General features: G+C 45.9%; 1 protein-coding gene across 2 annotated transcripts in view; it reads left to right on the top strand.

The window, feature by feature from the left end:
* The window catches only part of NPTN (neuroplastin), a 508163-nt gene that overhangs the window by 179695 nt on the left and 313594 nt on the right, over window positions 1–14874 (top strand). Inside the window, exon 2 of one of the 2 annotated variants that reach the window (XM_078685051.1) lies at window positions 1859–2206. The exons of the other annotated variant lie outside the window; for it this stretch is intronic. Within the exon in view, the coding sequence (XP_078541177.1) occupies window positions 1859–2206 (348 nt within the window). The remainder of the gene's footprint in view (window positions 1–1858; window positions 2207–14874) is intronic. 2 annotated transcript variants of the gene reach the window in all.

Raw genomic sequence — 14874 nt, 5'->3', positions numbered from 1 at the left:
CATCTGAGCTTTACACTGTCTTCATGCTTTGCATGTGACCTCCAAGACTTGCGGACTACCTTCTACTATTTCTGCTATTTTGTTATCTTAATGGTTGGAGCTTCCTCAGGAACTCCGTGATAAAGAACAATAGGGGAGCAATGTGTCTTTGCGTCCACTTAACATTGCATTGGTTCTGGTAATTCCATATTCATTACCTGTCATATCACTGCTTGTGAATAGACCGCTTGCAAGAAACTTTGCAGAGGAATGTATCCTTTTGATAATGCAAATGCCATGTAACATAGTTGGGTAGTGCTCCCATTTGATAGTATGCAGCACTCTTCCGAAGTGTTTGAAGCAGAGTGCTAATATCAATGTTTGCCAGCACACCACCCTGTTGTGACTTTGTGTTTTAAGACTTGTGGTGTGAATTCTAAAATCATGTTTCCATTGTACTTTTTTTGGAATCTCGGATCAGACTTCTGAAACATCAATTTTTGGATTGTCTTGTGTTGCAGTCCCACCCAAAGATAAGTTGTAGCATTGTGATGTTTTGCATCTTTTAGTTTGGGATTGGAATGCAATGTACTGTGTTGGGACTTCATTTTGCAATCTTCTGAAGCTTATACAGTTGTCGATGTTGTGTGTCTCGGTATGCAGCAGTTGCACGTTACATTGTTGCACTGTTTCTTTGTCTTCAGATGGTACTATCCATAATATGTGCTGTATAAATACATATGATATATATTTTAGTAAGTATCTGCTGCCACCTATTTATATCATCTTGCTTATTGGGAATGTCATCCATTATTTGTATTGCAGTGTGTCTTGCTTGATAATGTTTTGTAATGCAGTGCGTCCTAGGTCTTCCATTCAAATGTGTTCAGTTGGCGATCTCATACAGTTGTGTGTTGGGATTCTAGGGTCAAAATCAGTCACTTGCACTGTAATTCAGGGTTTCAATTTAGTTGTGGATATATATGTATGTATGTATATATATATATATATATATATATATATATATATATATATATATATATAATGATTGTTTGCAGCACCACACGTTGGAGAATCCATCCTGAGTTAGAATTTATTGTGTATTTGAGTCACCAGTCTAGTTTGAGTGAACTTCTTGTCAAGGCTTCAATTTAGTTGTAGATTATTGTTGTGGTGTACAATATGTTCCTGGGCGTCCACTAGTTGAGTACTGCGGCAGATTAAGGAAGGCGAGTTGTCTCCAGTCAAATGTAGATTGCATTGTATATCGGGCCTTTGTATAGTGACATTTTGCTATGCAAACCAAGCCTTTAATCCTGTGGATTTCTGTGATTGTCAAGGTCTACATCCAGTTAAGGATTGTTATGTGTCCAGTTGTAGAATCCATTATATACCGGGCACCACAGACATGGGCTTTCCGGGTTTCAATTGATACGTTGTTTCACATGTTCATCTAGATGCATCTTTGTGCTCTGGGTTTGAATCCAGTTTCTGAATTGTTAACATTTATGTCCAGATGAGGATTGTTGTATATTTTTAATCTTAAATCTAGTTTCAGATCGTTTCGTGTGTGTGTGTGTGTATATATAAATATATATGTATGTATATGTAGTGTGTGTGTGGGCACGCACAAGTTGGGTTGAGCTTGCATAAAATAGTGGATTGCAGTCTATCAAATTGGACTGCAATCAAGTAGTGGAATGGTATACGATTGGGGGCCATTCCTATTTACCAGCTTTTCTCAATTGCAGTTACCTTCAGCAGTCTTTATTTTCTATGATCCTCTTCTGCATTCTTATTTGCTTTTGTTCTTTTAAAATCTGTTCTTTTCTGCCCCTCCCTCCCTGTCACTGCCTCTTTGCTGCCCCTCCCTCTTTAGCTGGGTTTGTCAAGTCGCCCATGTCAGAGACCAAACTCACGGGAGACGCCTTTGAGCTGTACTGTGACGTGACGGGGCTCCCCACCCCGGAGATCCAGTGGTGGTATGCCGAAGTGAACCGGGCTGACTCCTTCAAACAGCTGTGGGATGGGGCCCGGAAGCGCCGTGTCACCATAAACACGGCCTACGGTACAAATGGCGTCAGCGTGCTGAGAATAACCCGCCTGACCTTGGAGGATTCTGGGACGTACGAGTGCAGGGCGAGCAACGACCCTCGGCGGAATGACCTGAGGCAAAACCCCTCCTTATCATGGATACGAGCCCAGGCCACCATACGCATCCTTCAGAGTGAGTTCTCCGGCAACCCCTGTATCCCTCCTACAGTAGTGGTACTGTAGAATCTAGATGCGGTCCAGTGAACCTGATTTTCCACCCTCCCCCCACTTTCCTATCGTCCATGGTAGCTCCCATTTTGTCTTGTATTTTGACCCCTGGATTCTTCTTTTTGTTGTCGTGCTGGGACTTTGAGCATTGCTGCCTGTTTCTCTCCCTCTTAGGAGCCGGTAACTAGAGAGGCTCTGAAAAGTGTCTCCAGAGCCTGACTGAAAATGACCCACCCCAACGTGTCTGCATTCATCTGTCGCTTTGCCGGTTTCCTGCTGTCTTTTTTTGTGCCTGTGCCTTTCTTTTGCTCTGTGATTCTATCTTGATCTACCCTCTGTTCCACCCCTCATGTCTTCAGTTCCTCCTTCATGATCAGGGGTGACATTTCTGACCAGTAATCTAAGCTGTGATCGATGAGTGCTTGGGGGTGTGTTAAACACAGGAAGATGCATATGACTTACGTTTTCAAGGTACAATTACATGGTGCATTACACATCCACTTCGAGCTATACAACCCTCTCAGAAAGAAGAGTATTTCATTCAGTGTTGCAGTATTGAAGCTAGTCATCAGTTGCTTGTATAATTAAGTATTACCTTTCTCTGGTAGCATGTTCAGATAGGCCACATATTTCCAGCACTGAAAATGTCACTATATCGTCCAATCTTAGAGTCTGTTTTGAAGCAGGGAAACACGTTAATTTCAGAACTACGATCTGGGAGTACACTGACATGCGTGGTTGTTGTGCCCATTTGTTGAGCTTAGTTTTTTGTTGCGAGTTGGGATTTTTATGTCGACCTTTTGAGTTTAATCCTTCTCAGAATATTGTGGCTGGCTATGTCATGAAGGGAGACCTGATCTACGAGAATGCTTTTAAGGGTAGAACGCGGATTTGGGGGCAGCGTGAGGAGGGTGTAATGAGATTGGCTAGTCTTTCAGAAGTTGGGCTAGAAAATACTGAGTTTACAGCCAATGAAGATTTTGTTGGAAATGACGTACTTGGGGCATGCGTTGACGAAAGATCTTAATTGTTTGAAAGTTGTAGCAGAATGCGGTGAACTTTTGGGTAAATAATGCAGTAGAGATAAGGGAGTTGTGCGCACATTGCTTGGCCACCTCTGTTTGCTTGAGTGTTGAGGAACGGTTATGAGATATTATGCATGATGAACTGCAGGGCCTGATGTGAGTCTTAATAAATGAGTATGTAGGCCGAAGGACAGAGTTTATTAATTAGGCAAAGGAAATTGATAATTGGTCATAATTGAGCATTCCGAAGTGGGTGCTTTTGAACAATCGGAGAAGATCGGTTACAGTGAATATAGTTCTGTGGTCGGAGCGTTGGGTGTTCCCGGGGAGCAGATACAGTTGAACCTTCTCAATACAGTACCTCAGGAACCTTTGAAAAATACAAATCAGCCATGCCTTCAGATAGTTTTCACCTTTTGGATATGGATGAGGCTCAAGCCTTCTTCATAACATTAGTTAGTTTGACTGTGGTTTAGCAATTTAAAAAAAACATGCCTCATATATTCTTGTGTAACATAATCTGCTCAGAGGATAGATAGACCAAATGAGCTGAAATGGGGGTAAGGCCTGTAAAGCAATAAGGTGGAACACACATATGATGGACAGCAGATTGCATCAGTCAATGACTTAACAACTCGAAACTGTTGTGCCTGCTGCAGTGCAAAAATAAACTAGTTGACGAAAACGGAACACAACATCCCACGTACAGTGGTCGAAGGAGGAACGGGGATTTTTGTAAACATTAGTACTAGTAAACATTGGAATTATTTCCGCAGCAGCAACACACCCTCCGAAAACTGAGTAAACTGGACAAGATGATGCGTTAGCCAATAGCCTGCTGAAAGATAATCTGGTGTCTTAGAATCATGAGGAAAATAATAAAATAATTCGAAGAGACTGAAGCAGCGCAGGACAAACAGCTTGATGGAGATCACATTAGCATCACAGAAATTTGCTTCATCTCTGGGAGAGACTAAAGAAGGCCTGGTGAAATCTGGGGATGGCTCTAGGTGTGACTGGAACTTCATCGGTGTAGGCAAAAGAGACAAGAATTTATTGTAGCAACAAACTGGGGCACCCTCCTATGACACTACTACAATATACAAGCAGCTGCTAGAGATTGTGAATGGAATTTAGAATCATTTATTTTGAAGACCAGTGATGGTATCAGTGGAGGTTTAGGAGGCGACTATCTACAAATTGGCTATTAGAGAAATGTAGAAAACAAATTGCAGAATCAACAGCTGGAGAATGAGCAACCAGAACAACCTAGACATGCTGGATTACTTCAACTCAGAGAGCAACTTGAGGGAGTTAGAGATATTATAGAAGCATCACTGCAGAGTGAGCCGAAGAGGGAAATGCAGTCTTACAAAAAAGTATGTTGAAGCAGGGGTTGTCACCGATGTAGAAGCCAAAGAGAACTGAAAAAGGTGCATTGTTATAGAGACCTAACCCAAGGAACTGGAGCGAGACAGCAGTTAAATTGATAACCTTCTCAGACTTGAGAGGAGATGGCATAGCGTTAGCCAGAAGTAGCTACTAAAGAGGTGACTACAGTGGTTTTGGGAGCAGCCAGGAATACTGCAAGGAGTTTTGAAGCTACAGTAAATAGATTTAAGTTATAGAGATTGGGTGATTTTGACCACTGTGATAAAAGGATGTATATGAACAAGTAACTTACCTGTGAAATCGCTCTTTCTGTTTGATACTCCAATCGTATATTCTGCACCTTTAGAATATCTCGAGGTGCCAGACTGAATTTGCAAGATTTTTCATCATAACCCCCGTGCATAGGTAGGTGGGCTGTGTCAACTCCACTTCACCCTAGAACTGGAGCCGCATGTAAGTGCCACTCAAGCATTCTGGCTTCAGTTAATTTCTTGACCCTGTCCGCAACCTCAAACAGGGTTAAAAAAACACTTATTTGTACCAGTGTGTAGATCTCAAATAAATGGAAAAGAGCTATTTCACAGAACAGAAAGGTGTGAGGGTGGTGAGGAATCGGCGGTTAGAGTATCAACTAGACAGAGCGTTACTGAAGGTAAGTAACTTGTTGTTCTGATGGATGCTTCTAACCACAGATTCTTCCCCTTTAGAATCGATACCAAAGCAATAGCTCACCAGGTGGATCTTTAGAATGACTCAGACCAAAAAAGTGCTGCATGACCAAATGGCCAAAATACCTTTCATATCAGATTTGGCTAGCTGTAGTTCTTCATGAACATGTGCACTGATGCCCATGTTGCAGTCAGACAGATATCCAGAACAGGCACTCTGCATGCCAATGTAATGATAGGAGCCTAAACCTTGGTAGAACTGGCCCTCAATCCTTATGGAGGCTGCTTTTTGGCCAACATGTAGCAGATCCTAATACAAAGGGCTATCCACCTGGACTAGTCAATTACGTACAGTCTTGACCTTCTTTGTCCCAGAGAGCCTCACAAAGAGCTGATTATCCACTCAGTGGTCTTTGGTACGATCGATGTAAAAGCTCTGTACTCTTTTGGTATCCAAAGGATGGAGTCTCACCTCCGCTTTTGAAGGTTGTTGTGGGCCAAAGAACATCAGAAGAGTGATGGACGTTTCCACCTTAAAGGAGAGTCCCAACCTTTTGGCCTTCTGCAGTAATTTGTCCGGAAAGAAGATGGTGTAAGAGGCTGAACTATAAAGATTGTAGTTCACTCACATAATGTGCAGAAGTTCTTGAGATGAGAAAGACTGTCTTATGGGTCAGGAGGCGTAGAGGATAGTTGTGGAACTGCTCAGACAGGTGTATGTAAGGACTATCACTGGGGCATCACAAAGGGTTTAGGAGGAAACGTGGATTAAACCTCTGATAAATCTCATCATAATGGGTGATTTAATCAAGGATGATTGATCCGGTAAATGCAAAAAGACAGACAGACAGCCTTTAACTGTTCCCACTGCAAGTACTCAAACCTCAAGACATCTGATAGTTTGGCATGCATTGAGTTCGCAAGTGTAGGTGCCACTCCAGAAAACACACTTGTATGTCCAGTGTACACAAACTTTGAAGATGGATGCCTGTCTGCCAAGATGACATCCACTGCTTCAGCAGGGAGACTGAATGTAGTCAACTGCTGCCGCTCACTCTCCACGCATGGAGATGTGGTTGCGAAAGCTTGGATACAAGACCTGCTGCTGTCACAAAAGATCGGAACGAAGCGGCAGCCTCATCGAACGACAGATGCACATGCCCAGAAGTTTCAGGTAGCATACTCTCCTGGCCCAATCTGGAACCACAATAATGACTTGGATGTGGTCTTTCCTGCTCTTCTTCAGAACTTAAGGCAGGAGAGATAGTGGCGGAAAGGCATACAAGAATCTAGTCATCCACTCTAGATGTAAAGCGTCTCAAAGTGAGCCTTGTTGTGTTGTGAATGGCTCTAAGACAGAGATCATGTTGTTAGGGAACAAAGCTCCCTCACTGCCATTAACATGCTGGCCGAGCTGTATGGGCGATCTCCCCATCATGAAAGAGGAGATTAAGAGCTTGGGGGTCTGGCTGGAACAAGACCTTTCCTTCAGAACCCAAGCCAAAAAAACTGCAGGAGTGTGTTTTGCCCTGCTGTGGGCAGCTCGTAAAATCTTTCCGCTTCTTCCCTTTCCATCGAGGAAGCTGCTGATTCAGGGTCTTATAACATCTCGCCTTGATTACAGTAATGGTCTTTTCTTGGGTGCCCCTGAATCCACCCTTAGCAAATTACAGCAGGTCCAAAATGCCGCGGCCAGATTGCTCATGGGCATTCCCAGAACTGAATCAGCTAGACCTGCCCTTAAGGCCCTGCACTGGTTACCAGTGCAGGAGAGAGTAAAGTTCAAGGCACTCTGCATAGCCCACAAAATTCTTCAGGGTAATGGACCCTCTATCCTAAGAAATCTTGCAGTGCCTTACAAAGCGAACAGAACGCTGAGGTCCGATCAGAAACATCTGCTCCGTGTCCCTAGAGTAAAAAGATCACGTACGGGCGGGAGACGATTCTCTGTGAACACAGCAACGCTTTGGAATTCTTTGCCCTTAAAACTTCGCGCTGAGTCCTGTACCTTGCGTTTCCGAAAAGGTCTGAAAACATATCTGTTTCCTGCGTGATTTGGCCTGACCTTCTCATTGTTTTAACTGTCGATGCTCTGTTCAAAGCGCCGGGATGCCCCAGGGTAGCTGTGCGCTATATAAAATTTTAATAATAATAATAATAATAATAACTCCAGCATGCAAAAATGTGGAATTTGCGCAATCTTGGTGGTGGCAAAGAGGTTGAGCCAGGGTTTTCCCTATTGCTGGTAGGTGTCCTGTGCAACCTGCTTAAGGTACAACCATTTGCGATCCACTCGGCTTCACTGGCTGACTTCATCCCCATAGCATTTTATAGATCCCACCAGGTGGGGTACAGTCGCGAAAATACCCAGACTATTCAGCCAGCTCTAGAGGTATAGCTCCTCCTGGCAAGGGTCCCAGGACTCTCCCCTGCCCTGTTTGTTGCAATACCACATAACAGTTGTGTTGTGCTTGAGGACCTGAGGCCCCCGCCTTTGATGAATGACGGGAAGGCTTTTAGTGCCAAGCAAATGGCCCTCAACTCCAGCAGGTTGATGTAGTGATTGGTGTGGCGGAGGCCAGAGTCCCCTGACCTCCGCCTGTCCCTTATGACCTCTCCAATCCTGCAGCGATGTAAGAGTCACCAGTGTCTGCTATGGGAGGGTTATAGTTTATTATTTAGAATTTGTAAAGCGCACGGCTACCCCAAGGGGATTTGCCAAGCTAGTACAATAGAAAGTACTGAAGTAGAAGGATTGAAAAAGCCATGTCTGTAGGAGTTTCTTAAACCTATTTAAAGATATACAGGATTTTGCGAGGCAGGCAAAGAATTCCACAGTTTGGGAGATAAGAGAAGGAGCAGTCACCTTGTCTCACCTTGAAAAACCTAGGGACCAACTGCAAGGTTCAGAATACTAGTGTGGAGAGACTGATTTGGACAATAGGTTGACACCAGTGACCTAAAGTAAAACAGTTCAGAATTAGACAAAGCTTGAAAGACATAAAGCATAGTGTCTTGAATTGGACTCGCTTATCGATTGGGAACAAGTGTAAGTCCGAAGAAGATTAGAAACTGAGCAATGCTTAGGAAGATGATATAATAATCCCGATGCCTTATTCTGAACTAATTGTAGTTGTTGAAGTGCTGCTTTCGGTGTCCCCAGGTAAAGAAAGTTACCACAGTTGAGCCTAGAGATGACCATTGCTTGTACCACTGACCTTGGGGTGAAACAGGGAGGGAACAAAGGCTTTGTCTTCGCACCCCTGGAAGCCGAAACTGGAAGAAGCTACCTTGTTGATTTGTTGTTCCAGCGTAAGTTTGTCATCTAATCAGAATGTCCAAATTCTTAACTAACCGAGCTGGGGTGGAAGCGCCCCTAAATTGCCAACCAGTACCGACCAATAGGATTTCAGGTTTGTTCCCATTTAGCTTTAGGGAATTACTGTTCATCCAAATCGCCTCCTAAGTAAGGAATGAGTGAAGAGTATCTTAACTACGAATTTCATTGGGAGATAGAGATACAATGATTTGGGTGTTAGTGGCTCAAGAAAACAATGCAAGACTGCAATCTTCCACTAAGTCTGCCAGATGCTGCACATAGTTATTAACCCCTTCCATGCTGCCGCGATTCTGCTCCTGTGCTGAAGATTTCAGCGCGGGTGCGCTCATGACGGCCCCAGCCGTCATCAGCACACGAGTACTGTAGTGCATGACAGCTGGGGGCCGTCATCAGCATGCAAGGGGTTAAACAAGGTGGGGCTCAAGGCAGAGCCCTGTGGCACCCCAGAAAATGTGTATGAGCTAGAGTTATGAGATTTAACAAGGAGCGGTCTTGTAAAGAGGAATGTATTCAGGCAAGGGCCAGGACTTGAATACCCAAATCCACTTACCCTTGAAGTAGCACCTGGTGAGAGACCGTGTCGAAAGGCGCTCTCAGATCTAACAGAATCAGAGCAACCGTACTACTCCTTTCGAGCTGCAGTACAAGCTCTTCCGTGACACCAAACAAGGTAGATTCCTTGCTATATTCAGCCCTGAATACAGATTGGGAGGGGTGGAAAGATACCATTGATTTCCAAGACGGCTGAGAGTTGCTGATTAGCATGTTTTTCAAGAATTTTAGCAAACAATGGCAGAAGTGAAATGTGCCGATAATTGGCCCAATTGAGAAAGCCAAGATTAGGTTTCTTCAATAAGGGCATCACCATTGCATGTTTCAGAGCCTTTGGAACTAAGCCTGCCATTCGCAAGTGATTGAGAGTAATCACAATAGAAAAGATCTGGGGACAAAGTGTAATAACTAACATAGGATATAGAGGATCTAGTGGTGAACCCGACTTAATAGAATCCAGTAGAGAAACATACAGAGGGTTCTCAACAGAGGCACAAGTCCTTATGAGCATATGGAGGAAATAGGAGATGACAGTGCTTCTCTCATATGAAGTGGGAAAATCATGAAAATCAGCCACCTTTTTACAAACAAATACCTGATAAATTATCACCCTAGGTTTATGAAAGCATGGGGGGGGGGGGGGGGGGGTGGAGAAACATTGATGGGATTCACTAGAGATTTAACAATTGAAAATAGCATTTTGGGGCAATTCTGTGCAAAAGTAATTTTGTCACAATAGAAGGTAGCCCGTGCAGAGCAACAGGTTTTACGATAATCCCTCAAAGCCATATTACACTTGATTTTATCCTTGTTTTTACGCCAGGCGCTCTCTAAAGATTTGCCCCTCTTTTTAAACCCAAGTAGAAAGTTATTGAACTAAAGAGTGGGGGGTGAGATTTTAGATTCATAATGGGTTTAAGTGTGAGGTCCGAAACCAGTTGTCTATGGAAAACAAAAGAAGATCCTTTAATGAGAAAGCAAAGCTAAAATATAGTAATCATCTTTGAAAAAAATATCATATTTTGCAAATCTACTTGAGCTACTTTCCATTCAAATAAAATAGTTTTGGCTCAAAGCTGCCCGAAAACTCTGTTTAGAGTAGTGAAAGAGCTATCCGATCCTGGAAAAATACCCTAGTCCTCCCTTTCACAGCCACAATGTGAACAAGCATTTACAATGCAATGGACTCGTCTTTGTTAACGTTAGAGCTATTGGGATTGCGCATGACATTATTTTTGTTTTTAAAACATATAAATAAATGGCATTGTCATTTACAATGCCAATAGCTTAATCTCTCGCAAATGCGAGACCTTTTGCATTTGCACACACACACACACACACACACACAGCCACACACACAGCCACACACACAGCCACACACAGAGCCACACGCACCAACACACAGAGCCACACCCACCCACAGAGCCACCCACAGAGCCACACACACAGCTACACATACACATACAGCCATACACACTCACAGGCAGAGCCACACACACACAAACAGAGCCACACACACAGAGCCACACACACACACAGACAGAGCCACACACACACACACACAGACAGAGCCACACACACACATAGCCACACACACACACACACACACACACTAACACACACACACACACACACACACACACACACACACACACACACAGAGCCACACACACACACACAGAGCCACACACACACACACAGAGCCACACACACACAGACAGAGCCACACACACACACACACACACTGACAGAGCCACACACACACACACACTGACAGAGCCACACACACACACAGACAGAGCCACACACACACACAGACAGAGCCACACACACTCACAGACAGAGCCACACACACACAGAGCCACACACACACACACACAGACAGAGCCACACACACACAGACAGAGCCACACACACACAGACAGAGCCACACACACACAGACAGAGCCACACACACACACAGACAGAGCCACACACACACACAGACAGAGCCACACACACACACACAGACAGAGCCACACACACACACAAACAGAGCCACACACACAGAGCCACACACACACACAGACAGAGCCACACACACACAGACAGAGCCACACACACACAGACAGACAGAGCCACACACACACACAGAGCCACACAGAGAGACACACACAACCACACACACAGAGCCACACACACACAGAGCACACATACACACACAGAGCACACACACACACACTCAGAGCACACACACACACACACACACACACACAGCCACACACACACAGACACACACACAGCCACACACAGACACACACACAGCCACACACACACACAGCCACACACACACACAGCCACACACACACACAGCCACACACACACAGAGAGCCACACACACACAGAGAGCCACACACACAGAGAGCCACACACTCACAGAGCCACACACACACACACACACTCACAGAGCCACACACACTCACAGAGCCACACACACTCTCACAGAGCCACACACACACACTCACAGAGCCACACACACACACTCACAGAGCCACACACACACACTCACAGAGCCACACACACACTCACAGAGACACACACACACTCGCAGAGACACACACACACTCGCAGAGACACACACACACTCGCAGAGACACACACACACTCGCAGAGACACACACACACTCGCAGAGACACACACACACTCGCAGAGACACACACACACACTCGCAGAGACACACACACACACTCGCAGAGACACAAACACACTCGCAGAGACACAAACACACTCGCAGAGACACAAACACACTCACAGAGACACAAACACACTCACAGAGACACAAACACACTCACAGAGACACAAACACACTCACAGATACACAAACACACACACACTCGCAGAGACACACACACACTCACAGAGACACAAACACACTCACAGAGACACAAACACACTCACAGAGACACAAACACACTCACAGATACACAAACACACTCACACTCACAGAGACACAAACACACTCACAGAGACACAAACACACTCACACTCACAGAGACACAAACACACTCACAGAGACACAAACACACTCACAGAGACACAAACACACTCACAGAGACACACACACACACTCAGAGACACACACACACACTCACAGAGACACACACACACTCACAGAGACACACACACACTCACAGAGACACACTCACACTCACACACACACACACACTCACAGAGACACACACACACACACACACACACACACACACAACCACCCACAGAGACAAACCCTCACCCCGGGGAGACTCTTTATTTACAAATGGGTTATTCGAGGCCCCCACCAACTCCCAGAGCTCACCCGTTGCTTCCCTCAGTCCAGGTCAGCCACACGCCCATCTCTGCCCAGTAACGCCCAAGGTAACAGAGGCAAGAAAAGCGATCACAACCAGGGAACAGAGGCAAGAAAAGCGATCACAACCAGGGAACAGAGGCAAGAAAAAACGATCACAACCAGGGAACAGAGGCAATAAAAACGATCACAAGCAGGGAACAGAGGCAAGAAAAGCGAGCACAAGCAGGGAACAGAGGCAAGAAAAGCGAGCACAAGCAGGGAACAGAGGCAAGAAAAGCAATCACAACCAGGGAACAGAGTCAAGAAAACGATCACAACCAGGGAACAGAGGCAATAAAAACGATCACAACCAGGGAACAGAGGCAATAAAAACTTTCACAAGCAGGGAACAGAGGCAAGAAAAGCGAGCACAACCAGGGGGCAGAGGCAAGAAAAAACTATCACAAGCAGGGAACAGAGGCAATAAAAGCGAGCACAACACAGGGACCTGGCGGAGATTGTGGCAGTAATGTCCAGACTGTAGTACATACCTGATAAAGGTTGTCTTGCCCGTACTATACTGCCCCACCAGCAACACCATGGGCTTGTTCTCGAAGTCTGCCTCTTCCAGGGCGAGTGAACGGAACTCATGGAAGCGGTAATTCTCCTCCAGCGGCAGCAGCTTCCCGTTGTACAGCGACTTCAAACCGCCCGTCACCATCTAAAGCACGTCGGGCTTCTATGCGCTCTCCTTATTCATCCAGCTGAACATGGTTCCTGTTCGCGCGCCCCTCTACCCCTTTCAACCGCAGAAACTGTCACTCGGAGCCAGGCCGCACTTAGCGCTCGCTGCTTGCTAGGTCCACAGCCAGAGTCACGCGCACACGCCCAGCGATGAGCCCTGCAACCGGCTGTACCAGGAAGCGCTGACGTAAGCAGTCACCACGCCTCCCCAGGCCATACCGTGGTTCCCATCCGTGCCAGCCCATGGTACGTCACCGCCCGCCAACCACACGCAGGCTCGCATATCCGCCACGTCACTTCTCTAACCAGCCTACACCGTTACCGCTCTCACCAGAAGAGCACAGCACTCTTCGCGTTCACTGTGGCCAACACCGCATCCCACTGCTAGACCCGCCCTGAAGCGCGCCCGCCAAACACACGCAGGCTCGCATATCCGCCACGTCACTTCTCACACCAGCCTACACTGTTACCGCTCTCACCAGAAGACCACAGCACTCTTCGCGTTCACTGTGGCCAACACCGCATCCCACTGCTAGACCCACCCTGAAGCCACAGCATCCTCCAGTCTTCCTCACTCACAATATGCAAGCACTTCCCACATAGGATCTAAAACAAGCGCTCGCCATTTGCATTTAAGCCCTGTCCTTTTCAGCCTGGGGGGCGTGTTTTTGTGATTGACTGAAGATGTCCCAGAGAGAAAGGACAGGAAAAAACACGTCCCCCAATCCGAAAAAGACGGGGCTTAAATTGACGGACAAACCTCTTCTCCAATGGCTGGCTGCTGTTTAGGAAGCCAGCCAAGGGGGAGGGGGGTTGCTTTCAGCCCCACTACTAGAAAACATAAAATCTTGCCAGCGAGACGGCGCAAGCGCGCAGCCTATGCTAGCCGAGACCTAAAAACTGGCTTGCTTTTTTGGAAGAAAGGTGGCGGTCATTCAGGCTGTGCTATCTATTTTCCAGATAACCAATTGTTCGACCGAGTGTAGAATTACCAATAACACAACATTTGCATCGCAGAATGAATTTGACAGTTTCAGTCCTCTCTGCCTTCTGCGCTTGGCTGCATTTCGTAAAGTCTGGTTCCCCTCTAGACCATCTCCCCCGCCCTTTCTTTGCAAACTTTGCCCTCATTTACCTTAAGTAATGACTACCGTTATTAACTGTTCACTGCAAGAGGGCCGGTTTCCTCAAGCTTGGAAGCATGCCTTGCTTCTGCCACTTCTGAAGAAACCCAGTCTTGATCCTGACAATTGGTCAAACTATGGACCAATCTTGCCGCTTCCCTTGCTTTCTAAAATTCCGGAAAAACCTTAACCAGCATCCTCCTCTTTTGTGGAAACGCCATGGTCTCCTCCATCCATCGCAATCTGGATTCAGGGATAGTTGTAGCACTGAATCCATTCTGTAGGAAGTCACAGGGCATCTCTATGGTGGTGGCAAGGATCCTGCTTGATCTTAGCATGGCTTTTGACAATGTCTCACAAAATACTCCTAAAAAGACTAGATGACATGGATCTCCAGGATACTGCACTGTCCTGGCTGACTTTGTTCTTGCAATTTCGGACTTTAAGGTCTTCTCTACCAATTCTGCATGAAGGTGACAG

Source organism: Lissotriton helveticus, chromosome 3_2, assembly GCF_964261635.1.
Source record: "Lissotriton helveticus chromosome 3_2, aLisHel1.1, whole genome shotgun sequence".
Lineage (NCBI taxonomy): Eukaryota > Metazoa > Chordata > Amphibia > Caudata > Salamandridae > Lissotriton > Lissotriton helveticus.
The sequence above is the reverse complement of the archived record's forward strand: the minus strand, read 5'-3'. Positions and strand labels throughout refer to the sequence as shown.